This window comes from Phoca vitulina, unplaced genomic scaffold (assembly GCF_004348235.1).
Source record: "Phoca vitulina isolate PV1807 unplaced genomic scaffold, GSC_HSeal_1.0 scaffold33, whole genome shotgun sequence".
NCBI classification, from domain to species: Eukaryota; Metazoa; Chordata; class Mammalia; order Carnivora; family Phocidae; genus Phoca; species Phoca vitulina.
In genome coordinates this window covers 16,299,654-16,315,767 of record NW_022589736.1, presented here as the reverse complement: position 1 = coordinate 16,315,767, position 16,114 = coordinate 16,299,654, and the positions used below count along the sequence as shown (strand labels likewise).

General features: G+C 44.7%; 1 protein-coding gene and 1 pseudogene across 1 annotated transcript; one reads left to right on the top strand and one right to left on the bottom strand.

The window, feature by feature from the left end:
* Positions 1–79: 79 nt before the first annotated feature.
* On the top strand, positions 80–10,798 carry ACBD7 (acyl-CoA binding domain containing 7). Its single transcript, XM_032425730.1, has 4 exons — positions 80–155; positions 8,897–9,014; positions 9,195–9,257; positions 9,343–10,798. The coding sequence occupies exons 1-4, from the start codon at positions 141–143 to the stop codon at positions 9,414–9,416; spliced, it is 270 nt and encodes an 89-aa protein (XP_032281621.1). The 5' UTR covers positions 80–140; the 3' UTR covers positions 9,417–10,798.
* LOC116645365 lies at positions 6,568–8,056 on the bottom strand (annotated as a pseudogene).
* Positions 10,799–16,114: the final 5,316 nt, after the last annotated feature.

Genomic DNA, 16,114 nt, shown 5'->3' with positions numbered 1-16,114 from the left:
GGCCAATGGGAACCGGCCGGGCCCACAGCGCAGCCAATGGGAGCCGGCGGGTGGAGGCGCGCCTCCATTTAAGGAGGCCCGCCGCCCGGGCTCTAGGGACCGGCGCCTCGGGAGTGCGGCAGTAGCTGAGTGCTGTCACCATGTCTTCTTTGCAGGTGAGTCGAAGGGTGCAGAGGCCGCCCAAGAGGGCTTCCTCCTCAGAGGGAAGCGCTCGAGTGGGGCTTGGGGCAGGCGTGACGCCCCTGGGTGGCGGGCGACTCGGAACTGGAGTCTGGGACAGCTGTCGCCCGCAGTCCTCGCGCCCCCAGTCCCACCCCCCCGGAGTTGTCCGGAGTGACCCCGCAGACCCTCCCACCCCCATCGCGAGCACCCGCTTATTGCAGTGGGGACCGCACCGGTGCCATCTGTTGACCGCGAGCCGGGGCTCCCTATGGCAACACTTGTGAACCCCGGGGATTGGTTACTCGCAAAGTAAGCGCTGGCCCGGGGGAGGGCGGACACCGGGCGGCCCTGCTCCGCGCGCTCTTTCCATCTGGGAGACGGAGGCGAGGGCGGCTGGGGTCCCACCCGCGCCCCCTCGCTCCTTGGTAAGGCAAGTGTTTCTCTGAACAGCAGAGATCTGTAAAACTACAAAATAGTAGTTTTGCTGATATGCGGAAAAATATATGTTCAGGGTGGGAACTTTGGGGAAAGAGAACAGATATAAAGTAAGTAAAAACCACTAGGAATTCCTTCACCCAGGTGATAACCACTGCTAACATGAGGGATTACATTCTTGTATGTGTGAAAAATGTGTGTGTATATATGTGCCTGTGTGTGCTTGCACATGCATGTGCATGCATATGTACATGCATGGGCATATGTGTGTATATACACACACTGATTCGATTATACTCTTTTTTTTTTAAGATTTATTTATTTGAGAGAGAGAGAGAGAGCAAGAGCAGGAACACAAGCAGGGGGAGTGGGAGAGGGAGAAGCAGGCTTCCCGCCGAGCAGGGAGCCCGATGTGGGACTCGATCCCAGGACGCTGGGATCATGACCTGAGCCAAAGGCAGATGCTTAACGACTGAGCCACCCAGGCGCCCCTGATTCGATTATACTCTTAAGTATATACAGTTTTGTTCCTGTACCTATCACTATATTAGGAGCATTTTTCATCGTTAAATATTCTTCTAAAATAAAATTTGAAAAAATACCTGCATACAATTTCACAGAATGAGCATGGCTCACTTCTTTAAGGATTCTTTTTTTTTTTTTTTAGATTTATTTTTATTTTGGAGGGAGGGAGGGAGGGAGGGGCAGAGAGAGAATCCTCAAGCAGGCTCTACGCCCAGCGCAGAGCCCCAGGTGGGGCTGGATCCCAGGACCCTGAGATCACTACCTGAGCCAAAATCAAGAGTTGGGCGTCTTAACCCACTGAGCCACCCAGGTGCCCCCCCGTAAGGATTCTTTAAGCAGTATGTTATGGTGACTAAAGGCACATACTCCAGAGTCGGCCAGGTTCAGATCCAAACCTCACCCCTTCTTAGCCTGTGATGTGGTTGCTTAACCTCTCTGTGCCTGTTTTCTCATCCAAAAATGGAGGAGAGGGACTGTCAAGATTAAATGAGCTACATGCATAAAGCAAGTAAAACAGTGCCTGGCATGTAGTAAGTACCCAATAAGGAAAGTGTGTCCTTGCACATTTAGATATTTTTCGCTTATGTAGGACAAATAATTCATATTGAGCTTTCCTCAAAATAATCAAACCTTTCAATATCAAAACTGTATTCCTTTTTAGCTTAGTATTTTCTTTTATTTGGCAAACAAATGGGATTTCTAATTCAGCTATAACCTCCAAACTTTATTTTAAACTTACAATATGTTTACTTCAGTAGCAAAACTTTTAGCAAAGCTGAGAGCCAGGTAAACTAGATGTATTTCTTTTTTAGAAGATGATGCTCAAAGGTGGACTGCTTCTTCAAGAAGCTACATCTTTTTGAGTCTTGGGGATTCACGATTTTACAATGGGCAAATAATTAACCCCTTTCCCTCCATGCATGTTTGTATGACTTAAGAACCATGCAGTGTGAGAATTTATGATCTTCCTAATTCAGCTCCTCAATGGGAAATGATTGCTCAAAAAGGCTTTGTCAGGGCACCTGGGTGGCTCAGTTGGTTGAGCGTCCGACTCTTGGTTTCAGCTCAGGTCATGATCTCAGGGTTGTGAGATCAAGCCTCACATTGGGCTCCGCGCTCACCGTGGAGTCTGCTTGAGATTCTCTCTCTCCCTCTCCTTCTACCCCTCACCCCACTTACACACACTCTCTCTCTAAAATAAATAAATAAATCTTTAAAAAACAAAAAAGGTTTTGTCAACGTCGTATTGTGGGATGACCATGTTCTTTGGCTGCAGAAAGTAAAACTAGATTAGGTGAGAGTCACCTTCAGAGGCTATTTTCAGCTGTGATGAAATTGGAAAGCAAATTTACCCAGAGGCTAGGGTGGTCAGTACTCCTAGGTGGTAAGAGGGTTGAGCGTTCCAGCTCCAGGAAAGCAGGATGCACCCCCTGTGAGTGTTGGTGGGGACACTGGGGTCACTGCTACACCAGGTGTGGTCAGAGGGCCTTATGAAAACATGAACAGGAGAGAGTCTGGGGAGAGGCCTTCTGAGGGAGATGATGTACACATGCATGCAAGCAGGACCCCGAGGCCCCAGTGCTAGAAGAATGAGCTAGCAAAGGCTGAAATTCCTCACCAAAAGCAATGAGCCCAGCTCCACAGTGGCACAGGGATATTACTAAACTCCCCCTTTGACTCAGAATGCTTTGAAATTAAATGTAAACAACTGTACATTTAAAGCTGTTTCTCATCTCTGATAGTTTTCAGACCTGCCTAATATTCACTCACTCATTGATTTATTCACCAAGGACTCAGAGGGGCTGGTACTGCCTACCAGTGCTCTCTGTAAGGCATGAATACTTACGCCTGCCTCTGTTATGCATATATGGGGAACAAATCCAGTCCCACCTGGCTTTCCTGTTGAGCCCTAATACATGCTGTCCGTGCCACCTGGAACACCCTTCCATGCTCCTGTCCATCCAACAGGTGCTGTCCCCTCGGGCTTAGCTAAGCGCCATCTCCGCTGGGAAAGCTGCTTCCCCACCTGCTGACACCCCTGCCTCTGCGTCCCCAGAGGGCCCACAGCTCCTCCACTGGAGCAAGTCTCTCACGATCATTGTTGACCTGCTCGTCTCCCCCCAGAGCTGAGCTCCTTGAGCGCCGGCTGCCCTGTTCATCCCTGTCTGCCTAGCAAAGGCCTGTGCACCACAGGTGTTCAGTACATCTGTTAAGTAGCGTAAGCCGAGTGATGAGCTCTGGGTGGGCAGAGTCACCAGAACGAAATCAAGAATATATCTGTTCTTAGTGGGATTTAATCTTAACACCTTCTCACTGAAGTTGATAGTATCATTTTTTTGCCTGAGGCTGAATCTCAAAGGAGTTTTGTTGCTTGCATAAAATCCCATGGCATTGTGTCTCAAAGCTAGAATTCAAACCCAAGATCCTGATGTGAGGCCAGTGTTCTTTCCCCTAGAGCTCATCGTGGTTGAACTGGGAAAGGCCCCATAGAGGAGGGTACATTGGAACCACATCATGGAGCAGGAATGTATCAAGTTGTGGCACCACAAAAGGGCAGGCTGGATGGAAAGAACGATCTTGGCCCCTGCTCTGGAACAGGCTTCTACCCTGGAAGGGAGAAAGAAGAGGGATCCCTGAAGTTGTGTGTGAAACCCCGTCAGGGCCTGACCTCTTGTGGAGAGTGTCCAAGACTTTTATTAGGTTGTCACACGGTTCCATGCCCCACCCCGTATATGAAGAACAATTTCCCAGAAATTCCTTCTGGAAGGCAGGGACCTAGTATGGTTGTTGAGAAGCCTTAGAATTCTCCTCGAGGCTTGGCTTGCCAAGAGGAATTGAGTTGCTGTCACTGGAGAAGGGTGCAAGACCTCACAGCAAGCAGACGACCTGAGACGCTGATAAATCTGAAGGGGAAGATCCCTACACCTCTCTGAAGAGCCCTGCCCTGAGGAAGCCCTGGGCACTTATGGAGCATTTTCATTTTATCCTTACTTCAGGCACAATATGTGCACACTATAGAACATTTGGAGAGTACAGAAAGCATGAAAAACCCAGAGAACTTACCAATAATCAGAGGCAATTATTATTTTCATATTTTAGTATATTTCTTGCTAGTCTTTATTTTTTCTACGTAACTTACAAAGCTGAGTGTATAAAAACAATTCTGTATTTGTTAAGTCAAAGTGTTTTTTGTGTCATTATGAGTACTTTTTTTTTCAGTTTTTTTCTAGAATTAGTTTTTTTTTTCCCAAAAAGACTTAAAATAATAATGGTAACCTTTATTAAACATTCACCATGTCCCAGGCACTATTTTAAATATTTTACACGTGTTAACCTATTTAAATCTTCTTTACAACCTGGCGGATAGATGGTATTATTGTCCTATATTCTGGCCGAGAAAACAGACACAAGTTAAATAACTTGCCCAAGGATACACAGCTCTTAAGTGATGAAGCTGAGATTCTAATCAAGGCAGTCTGGCTCTAGAGCCTGCGTTCTTTTTTTATTTATTTTTTCTCTTTTTTTTAAATTTAAAGAGAGTGCACGCACATGAGCAGAGGGAAAGGCAGAGGGAGAGAGAGAGAATCTCAAGCAGACTCCGTGCTGCGCCTGATGTGGGGCTCCATCTCACGCCCCTGAGATCAGGACCTGAGGCAAAATCAAGAATGGGATGCTCAACTGACTGAGCCACCCAGGCGCCCCTAGAACCTGTGTTCTTAACCCTGACATTGTTTGAAGCAGGTGACAACTTCCTAGAAAGACACTCAGAAAGGTGAGGCATGGTGTGTGACCCTTGTCACATGCACCCATGCTTCTTAGACCCCTGGGCCTTTTTCAAGGTTATTTAGGTTGGAGAACCAGGTCTCTGATTTACAAGTGATGTCTGTTCATCACCAGACAACTGCTATAGCTGTGCCACTGTCCTGTCTCTGGCGCTGGATGGAAACTTGATCCAGCAACTCTGCTGAGATTCCTGGGGTTCTGACGTGACAGCGGGGCTATCCACTTTCTCTACTAGGACTTTGGATCTTTGGATCAAAGGGAGCTATGCATTGGAGAGAGACAATGGAAGATGGGGGTAGAATGCCTCCTTGAGCTTCTCTTGTTTGATACCCAGGCTGGTGACGTTTCCTGCTTATCCCTGATTTAAATAACACAAGGTAAAATACAGTGTATTTTTAAAAAAAGAATAGAAAAATTATATTAAGGAAGTAGTCACCAAAGCCCTTTTTAGGTAAACAAAGAGGTTAAAAGAGAAGGGATAAAGCTAGGAGCACACAGGGGGCTGGCTTAGTGGAGCATACAACTCTTGATCTCAGGATTCTGCGTTTGAACCCCACGTTGGGGGTAGAGATAACTCAAAGAAATAAAAAATAAAATCTTAAAGTACTGGGAGCACATAGACATTCCTTTGTGTGGAATATTCCAATTTGTGGAATTTATATGCTTTTAACTTATAAAAAGAAATGTGTAGGGGCACCTGGATGGCTCAGTCAGTTGAGCATCTGACTTTTAGTTTCTGCTCAGGTTGTGATCTCCAGGTTGTGGGTTCCAGCCCCTTGTCGGGCTCCATGCTCAGCAGGGAGTCTGCTTGGGATTCTCTCCCTCTCTCTCTCTTCCCCTCTGCCCCCCGCCTCAAATAAATCAATAAATCTTTAAAAAAAAATAAAAAGAAATATGTATTAAAATTTCTCTTGATAGATTTTTTCCCCCACCTTTTGACCACATTCAACCATTTCCCCCACCCTTCACCCCCCTCTGGCAACTGCCAATCTATCCTCTGTTTTTCTAAGTTTAGTTATTTTAGATTCCGCATGTAAGTGAGGTCCTACAGTATTTGTCTGTCTCTGTGTGACTTACTTCACCTCACATAATGCTCTCAAGGTCCATCCACGTTGCTGCAAATGGCAGGATCTCCTTCCTTTTTATGGCTGAACAATATTCCATTATGTGTGTGCATGTCTATATATACCATATTTTCTTTATCCATCCATCATCGGGCACTTAGGTTGTAATTTCCATGTCTTAACTGTTGTAAAGAATGATGCAGTGAACATGGGGGTGCCAGCATCACTGTGAGGTAGGGACTTTGCTTCCTTTGGATATATACCCAGAGGTGGAATTGCTGAATCACATGGCATTTGTATGTCTTTATTTATTTATTTATTTTTAAAGACGGGAATAAGAGAGAGAGCATGAGAGCAGGGAGGGTCAGAGGGAGAAGCAGACTCCCTGCTGAGCAGGGAGCCCCATGCGGGACTCGATCCCGGGACTCCAGATCATGACCTGAGCCGAAGGCAGTCGCTCAACCAACTGAGCCACCCAGGCACCCTCTTTATTTATTTTAATTTATAAATGATTTATTGGATTTTTTCAGAAAAAACTAATTCTTTAAACTGAATAAGCTCTATACATACAAGTTCTCATTTTTCATTTAGCTTTGATTTACTGCTTAGAATTTTTCATGTTTCTGACCAGCCACTGTCTTTTAAACCTCTTGGCATTTTGTTTTTTTCTGAGCTCCCCAAGCATTATTCAGAAACTGGGTGGTGGCCCTTTTCCCTGGTAACCTCTTATTTTCAAGACATAGGAACTTATTTACAGTAGTTCTGTTGATTCTGGAACCATATAAAGAATTCTCTCTAAAGGCTTTCGCTGCTTATTGCCTTGAATCTCTCAGATCTTGATCTTCTAGCCTTAGAGCCAAGTGGCTTTTATTCTGGCCCATAGACTGTACTTTTTGTACCTTTTTCCAGCTTTCTTGGAATCACTTCCTTTTTCACATTCTTCATTTTTCTTCTGCAAATGAGTTTCTTTCAACTTTTCTGATGATGTCATTATGTTAGTCTGTCCAACTGTAGTTAACTTCTCCGGAATGTAATCTGGAAGGAGTTTTCTTTGTTGGATGGACAGCTCGTCTTCTTCAAGAGTGCTTTATCCCCAACCTGCTGCTCCCCTTTGTGCTTCTTCCTGGGTGCTGGTCAGTCAGCTCCTCCCTGACAGGCATTGCTGGGCTGCCGGACCAATAGGTGGTGCTCTGCCTTCTCCTCCCCACCCGCTGAACCCCACCCAGGCAAGACCTCTCCCTCCTCCCCTCCCCCAGGCATGCTGGCCCTCCTCCACCATCACTGATGCAGGGCTGTGGGAGGTACAAGGCTGGAGCTGCACAGGCAGGCATCAAACCGCCTCCATTGGTATGTCTTTGGGAAAATGTCTATTTAGTTCCTTTGCCCATTTTTTAATGGATTTTTTCTTTCTTTTTGCTCCTGAGTGGTATAAGTTCTTTATATATTTTGGATATTAACCACTTTTTATTTTTTATTTTTTATTTTTTTTTTAAAGATTTTATTTATTTATTTGAGAGAGAGAGAATGAGAGACAGAGAGCATGAGAGGGAGGAGGGTCAGAGGCAGAAGCAGACTCCCTGCCGAGCAGGGAGCCCGATGCGGGACTCGATCCCGGGACTCCAGGATCATGACCTGAGCCGAAGGCAGTTGCTTAACCAACTGAGCCACCCAGGCGCCCCGGATATTAACCACTTTTTAAAGATAAATGATTTGCAAATATTTTCTCCCATTCCATAGGTTTCCTTTTCATTTTGTTGATGGTTTTCTTTACTGTGCAGAAGCTTTCTAGTTCAATGGAGTCTCACTTCTTTATTTTTGTTTGTGTAGCCTTTGCTCTTGGTGTCAGATCCAAACAGTCATAGCTGAGACCAGTGTCCAGGAGCTTATCCCCTCTGTTTTCTATTGAGGAGTTTTGTGGTCTTAAGTCTTACATTCAAGATCTAAACAAAAGGTCTTACTTAACCTTACATTAAATCCTTTGAGCTGGTTTTAGTGCGTAGTGTCAGCTTGTGGTCCAGTTTCGGTCTTTTGTCTGTAGCTGTCAGGTTGTCCCAGCACCATTTGTTTAATGACTCACCTTTCCCCATTCTACATTCTTGGCTCCTTTGTCATTAATTAATCGACCATATATGCATGCTTTTATTTCTGGGCTCTCTATTCCGTTTCATTGATCTGTTTGTTTTTAGGCCAATACCATACCGTTTTGATTAGTATAACTTTGTAATATAGTTGGAAATCAGGACACAGCATGACTCCAGCTTTGTTATTCTTTCTCAAGATTGTTTTGGCTGTTCAGGGTCTTTTGTGGCTCTATACAAACTTAAAGGTTGTTTTTTCTACTTCTGTAAAATATGCCATTAGAATGTTGATAAGGATTGATTGCAATGAATCTGTAGATAGCTTTAGGTAGTATGGACATTTAAACAATAATATTTCTTCCAATTCATGAGCATAGAATATCTTTCATTTATTTATGTCTTTTTCAGTTTTTAAAATTTTTTAAAATTTTAAAAGTTTTTAAATTTTCAGTATTGAGAAATTTCAGTATTAGGGTGCCTGGGTGGCTCAGTCAGTTAAGCATCCGACTCTTGATCTCAGCCCAGGTCTTAATCTCAGGGTCGTGGGTTCAAGCCCTACATTGGGCTCCATGTGAGCCTACTAAAAAAAAAAAAAAAGGAATTTTCACTTATAACAGTTTTATGTAGTTCTCCATATGTTGTCTGAATATCAGGTAAGTACCAGGAGAGGTATCCATAAATTAAAATAAATTAGGATAATTCTGGTAGAATCAGACCAGTAATAGTTCTGTTTGAAACCTTCCTCTTTCTTTTTGCGTTCCCACCGTTTGGTGGTAAATACCCCTAAATTAGATGAGCCTGTTGAAAGTTAGTGAATGCTCCGTTTGCCTTTTCTTCCTTTTGTTCTAGGCTGATTTTGATAGGATTGCAGAAGATGTGAGGAAGCTGAAAACAAGACCAGATGATGAAGAACTGAAAGAACTCTATGGGCTCTACAAACAATCTGTAGTTGGAGACATTAATATTGGTATTGTGTGTGTGTGTGTGTGTGTGTGTATATGTGTATATATATATTAAAATGCAATATATATTAATATATTAATATTTTTAAAATCATATTTTAAAAAATACATTTCATCTGAACAATGTTTATAAAAGCATCTAGTAAAAAGTAAACTTGAAAATATATCTATCCTTCTTTTGGCAGAGTGTCCAGGAATGTTAGATTTAAAAGGCAAGGCTAAATGGGAAGCATGGAACCTCCAAAAAGGTTGTTAATTCTTAAATAAGTGAAATAAACTTTCTTAATTTCCCAATACATCAGTCAGTGAGATAATCTGTTTGTGTCTTTCTAGGGCGGTTGAAGGAAGATGCCATGAGTGCCTATATTTCTAAAGCAAAAAAGCTGATAGAAAAATATGGAATTTAAAGCTCATCTATGAGAAAGTTTTTCTTTTGAAGCCTTCATAACGGTATCATTTCTTAACATCTAAGGAAGAAATGCACTGTTAACTCTTTTCATGTCATGAGTATGTTTGCTGTTAACATGAATTATAATCCTTAATTAGAGGTATGCTGAAACTATGTATTTAATGAAATTTTACTTGCTAAAACCAGAGGATTTTTAAAAAAGTATTGCTCTGGTAGTATGTCACAAAACATTTACAATTTTTTTTTGGCTTATCTGTTTTTCTACAGTGAGTTAGTATTATTGGTATATGATCAAAACAGTTTGTTAAGAACCAATAACAAGGTTCTTCCTTTGTTGCACTATGTAACTTTGGGATTCTCACTGGCTTGGGGCCTTGGAAATCATAAGCATACCTGGTTCCAGTCCATACTCTGTAATTCTTTAGTAGGTGACGTGAGACAAATTACTTAACCTTGCTAAGCCTCATCTATAGAGTAGAGGGGAAAAATCAGTCTCACAGCGTTGTAAGAATTGAATGATTCTTCAGATAATTGAGAATTGATAATTGAGGTAACTAATTATCCTACCTTCAATTTAAAGCATACATTATATAAAACCTAACAACAAATAAACTAAAATTTTTAAAAATAAACTTACAAGTCCACGACTATTCAAAGAAAGAAAAAAGCCATCTTTCAATTATTTTTCTTTAAATTTTTACATTTAAGACAGAAAAATTAAATGTAGTATCTAGTGATAATAAAACGTACAACTACTGTGCTCTTACATTCATTTTTATTGGAGTGAAAATGCAGAGTCTGGAATATCATAGTGGCCTAATCCTCAGTCTTTCTTGCCGCACACAGGTTCCCTGGAAAGAAGATAGTCTTGTTTTAGCACTTCTAAAATCTGTTTGAGATTGTATAGGATAAATATCTCAAAAAACAGTGTAGTTCTATTCCCTGGATAAGGGTTTGGGTTTGGTATACTATGACCAAGGAGGGATAGATTGATTTCATGTGACTTTAAAAAAAAAAAAGTCTAGATAGACTAGATGAATTTCCAGGGAATTATTCTGAGTGAAAAAAAGCCAGTCCCAAAACGTTACACAGGGTATGATTCCATTTATGTAACTTTCTTGGAATGGGAAAGTTACAGACATAGAGAACAGAATAGTGACTGCCACAGAGGACAGAAGAGGGAGGTAGGTGTGGCTTGAAAGAGCAGCAGGAGGGATTCTGTGTGGATGGAATGTTCTGTCCCTTGGCTGTATCACTGTGAACGGCTGGCTGTAACATTACACTGGAGTTTTGCACGTGTTACCATTTGGGGGAACTGGGTAGTTCTGTATTATGTGAATCTACAGTTATCTCCAAATAAAAAGTTTCATGAAAAACGAATCTAGCTTGATTCCTATTCTGGAAAATTTTAGAACGTAAAGATGGTTCTCATCTCTACTAAGTCTTACCTGAAGATTGTCGGGAGTCTGCCATGATGAAGTCAAAGTCCAAATGCAAGAAAAGGGAGACGTCAGCAACGACAGGGCTGCTTCTTCCAATGGAGAGCTTGGAAGCTCTCAGAGCTCTTCCCACGTGGCCTTCAACTCTACCAGGTGGAGAGGCAGGTGAGAAGGCCCACCCCAAAAGTCTGGCATTGGCTACACCATGTGATTCCCGTTGTGGACCATATTAACTAAAAACTTTTCAAATGAATAATCACAAATCAAATTACTTTTGTGCCCATGCTTCCATAAAGGGAGCCCTGGAAATGGTGTCACACCAAAGGGTAAAGCACAGCAGGTACTAAACATGTATCATAATTTGCTTCAGCCTATTTTTAGCCCAAGTTGATTGCATGAATTCTAACTCCTCCCACGATGAATTTTTAATATGATTTGCCCTTTGTTAGAAAGGAATGATAAATTCTGTAAAACGTGTCCTGTATGCATTTTGCTCAATCAAAGATTCTATGTATAGGATTTTAAAATCTTAACACAAACATGAACCCATCTTATGTGATCATAAACAAATAGATGCTTTAAAATTTAACCTTAATATATATTGCTGTGTTAAGTACTTTAAGCCTTAAGGAAGAGACCTCAGTGACACCAAGTAGTGGAGTTTATTGTGAAGACCCCACGGGACATAGGAAATCAGCGCCAGCATTCCAAGAGCCAAACACAGTTTGGGACTCACCAGAGACTGCAGGAGCCATGCAGCTCCAAGGGGGCGGTGCCCCTTCATTCCACCCGCGACTGTGAATCCCATTTGTAGTGTTCTGCCTTATTTGGACTCAGCGAATTTTCCCGACTTCTGCTTTTTCCCCTTTTAGCTCCTGTTTTTCCCAACTGTTCTGCTTTCTCCTTATGTCAACCGCAAACTGTCACAGAGCAAGGCTGAGGCATCCTGTCGGGCATGGCATTTGTGCTGGGCCCCTCCACACACCAGGGGCCAGACACCAGACTGGCTGTCCATGGGAGGACTCCAGTTGGCCCTAGTCAGTCACTGCCAGGGTCGGGGGACAGGAGCAGCACCCACAGAGCCACCAGGCCCTGTGTTGGAGAAGCCCGTGAGGAGGGGCCCAGGCTTACGGGCATTCTGAGGACTTGCCCACTCAGTCGAGGCACCAATGATGGCTCAGGACTATCTTATTTTAATAAAGCAGTAGGTTACATTTTCTCATTAAATGGGATGACCCTAATTTCAAAAGATTGGATCAAGCTTTGCACCACCGTGTGCTGATGGAACAATTTGTTTTCTAGCATCTTCCCTGGTCCTCATTTCCACTGTTAAAATAATTAAGGGAAAAAATGGATAATTTACCAAGCAGAAGTTTTGTTGACAAACTTCCCACAGATAAGACTCAAATGAGATTCTGATAGGAAGATAAAGGACCCTGTCGGAAGTATTCTTTACTCCTTTGTCGTCTTCTGTCTCTGGATCCATAAGCGCTCTGTGAAGAAATACATTTATGTGTCACACATCAGCCCGGTAGTAGCAAAAGAATAATTTCACAACCTCTGAAAAAAACTAATGAACTACTAAAAAATTAAAAAGAGTATCATATAATCACTTTGGACCCTCTTCAAACTGAAAGGAAAAATCTCTAAAAATAGGCAAGTATCAATAGTTCTAGACACTTGGTTATGTAGTTCTTGATGAAGGTCTCATCGGAAGTTTCCGTAAGATAAAAGTGATTTCCTGGGAGTGCATGAAAATCAAAACTTCCACCAGTTACATCTTTCCAGGCTAAAAATAAACAGAATTACATTTAACAACAAATGCTTACCACCACCAACAAAAAGATTTACTTCCAGATACTGCTTTTCTAAAGCTGACACCGGTGGTAGAATTACTTCTAAGGTCTCATGTTCTGTACGTCTTGTATTTTTAATTTCTCCAAGACCCATCAGGACACAATGGTATTAGGTGCATTCTCTCACTTCCCACACGACTGACCTCTCTCCATTTACGCTAAATAAAACCTGGGCCAAATTTCCACTTGTTGCAGTAACAGCTAGTTGATATTAGCTGAAAATCATCAAACAAATCTCTCAAAATACCCCAAACCATCAAAACAATTTCACCTTTGCTACATTTTTAGATCCAACAAAACATGTTGAATCGCAAGAAGGAACAGCCAGATGGCATATCAAAGCAGGAAACTGAAAAGAGCCGGTGAGTAACTTTCCATACACAACATCTCGGAGCCTCTCCCGGTTAATAACTTCACTTAAAGGAAATGTGGTGCATCCTCACTGCTTTCCCTTTTGCTATTTCCAGCAATACAGACCTTTTTTTTTTTTTTACTAGTGGTACCTGCACCTGTCAGTACCTGTCTGAGACTTGCTGTGGGCCAGGCCATTTTCTGAGGTCATCTGACTTCTAGAACAATGCAGGTGGCAGCACAATGGCGCCTGGACACCCAATTCCAACTCTGGGTGAGGCCAGTACCAGCCAGTACCTTGCACTGTCATTCCCCAGAAACATCGCCCTATTTCCCAGCTCTCCATGGTCAGCAGACAGTTGTCACGGGCAGAGCAAAAGCAGGTTCACGCAAGCAGGGCCCTGGGTTGGTTCCACCCAGTTCTCAGTGGTCACAACAACAGCATTTAGCATTCACTGAGCTGGGTGCTGGGTGTTGGGTTCAACACTGGGGACATGCGGATAAATAAACAATCTCATTACTTCTGTAACTTAGGCATTTGGCTGGGAGGCGACTAGAGGCGCCAAGTGCTGCCAGGGTCAGGGTGATCTGTGAGCATGATGGCGGGGGTTGGGGGGCAAGCAAGGTCTCCCTGGGGAAATGGAGTGGACTCTGAGATCCAAATGAATAGGGACAAGGCTGGCAAAGGGAGAGAGGCAGCAGGGGAAGGGGGAATAGAACGAGCACAGGCTAACAGCTGCCGTTCGGAGAGCGAAGAGGGAATTGGGACAAATTAAAGTGGAGGGGGTAGGCAGGGGTCACGTGTAGGCCTCCTAAGGGATTCTGGCTGTCCTAAGAGGGACAGGAAGCCACCAAAAGGATTGAAGGCGAGATGTGTCATGACTTTTATCCCTCCGGGTAGTGTGGGGAATGGAGTGGAGGAGGACAGAGCGTGTAAGAGGGGATTCCTGCTTCTGCCTGGGATGGAGGAATGCTACTCAGTCCCTACCAATGAGAAAAAAAAAAGCCCGACAAACTACAAAATCCTAACTTTCCTTGAACTTAGCTGAATTTGCAAGGCAAACTGGAAACCAAATACCAAGGAGGGGCAGGTCCCTAAAGGGAGAAGTGGAATGTGTACGCAGGCTCATGGAGGCAAAGCACAGGAGGAAGGGGCGTGTGCTGCACACTCTAGAAGAAATCAGCTAAAATGTTCAAGTGCTGGAGATCAAGTGAGGGGCTATGTGTCAGATGGACTCACAGCAACTTGCAGCCTCCAGTAGGAGTTCATGAGAAAGACTGGGAGCGAGGTAGGGGGCCAGAAGGAGCCCCGTGTGGTCTGTGGAGGTGGCGGGCAGCAGGAAATGGGCTGTGACCTCGAGATGGGTGCTGACCCCGCCCCTGCCCAGGCCCTTCCCTCCCACAGGCAAAAGCCTCAACTTGCTGGAGGAGAGGCAGCCAACCTTTTCTCCCTGGGCGCAGGCAAAGACACACGGCTGCAGAGGGTGAAGCATTAATCTTCTACCCTCGAGGAAGGAGTGGAGAGAGGGCTTGGACCCACAAGGATACCAACACTACTTCTGGGAAGGGGCAGGGAACTTCCGCCCAAGACCAACCCCAGAAACGAGAAGGGGCAGGCACTGAGAAAGGCGCGCCCACAAGGCCCAGGCACGAAGGGCCTGCCTAGGATCAAAGCTCACCCCTGTCTGGGACATCCAAGAACTCCCCATGTTACCCCAGAGGCTAACACGGACACCGGTGACCAGCTGCCTGGCAGTGGGGCCTGTTCCATGAGGCACTAGAAAGACTGGACAATTGAGAAAATGCTCTAGCAGCCTGAACTCCATGCTGGGCGCACAGTGACACCAGGGACTTGGAAGCTGGTGTTGCCCTGGAGTACTCTTAGTGACCGCCCTGTCCAGTCTAGATGGGCTCAGCTCTGCACAGGGCCCAGCAGAAGAGATGCGCACAAACCCAGGGGTAAAATTATTTCCTTCCATCTCTGTTTTATGCGTGATACCTGGCTTTCAAAATAAAAAATTATCAGACCCACGGGAAAGCAGGAAATAATTCCATTGTTGAGAGCAAAGCAATAAACAGCATCAGACTCGGATGAGAGCCAAACGGTCAAATGGAAATTCTAGACACAAGCGGCACTAACAATGAGAAATCCCCGTAACATCAGGAGACCCAGCACAGCTGAGGACAAATTCCGTGAGCCTGAAGGTGCTCAATAGAAATGATCCCAACTGAAACACAAAGGAAAAAAAAAAAGACAGAACATCCAAGAGCCAGGGGACACTGTCACACGGCCTGATGTATGTAATGAGGGTCCCAGGAGAGGTGGGAACTTGTCCAGGCGGCCAGGGATGGGGGCAGCTTGAGTTGGGGGGGCGGACAGGCGGCTGTCTTTCCCAGCTGTGACACATTTCCATTTGGCCACCAGGCTCACGCCTTGCGGGTAGGTGGTGGGGAGGGGGAGGCCGGGAAGGGGCTTTACCAGCCTGATTGTGCTTTGGAAAAAGCTGAAAGCCTGCTGGGGACGGAGAAGGAGTGGAGGAGCAGAATCCAGGGAGCAGGGTCTGGGGCGTGTTAGTGATTTGCAGACAGGTGCATAGCTATGGTGATTGGATTCACTGGAGGGAGGGTGAGAATGTTAGGAAGGTTTTTTGTACTCTATGGGTGGAATATCCCAGAGAGCGGATTATCTTTTGTTTTTGGCTTTGGGGAGGTTTCTTTCTGAGAGCTGTGGAGGATTTAGCTAAGCCCCTCTATCATAGTGCCTCGGCATCCACACTGTGGGGTCAGCAGCCTGCAGCCCTTGAACAGACACCAGCCTCCCTGTGAGCGTGAGCGCGTGCCCTGGATGTCACAGGTGAGGGTAAGTTCCATGCGACCCCCCTACCAGCCTCCCGGAGCCTTCCCCTTGTGCGCCCCTTAGCTGAGACCCCCGTGAACCTTACCCAAACCCCGCTTTTTCGTTGTTTGAATTGACCAATCAGGCCTTAGCCTGGGACCGCCAACGCCCTCCCCCCGCTCGCCCTAACGGAGGCCTGTGCTGTCGGTTCTGC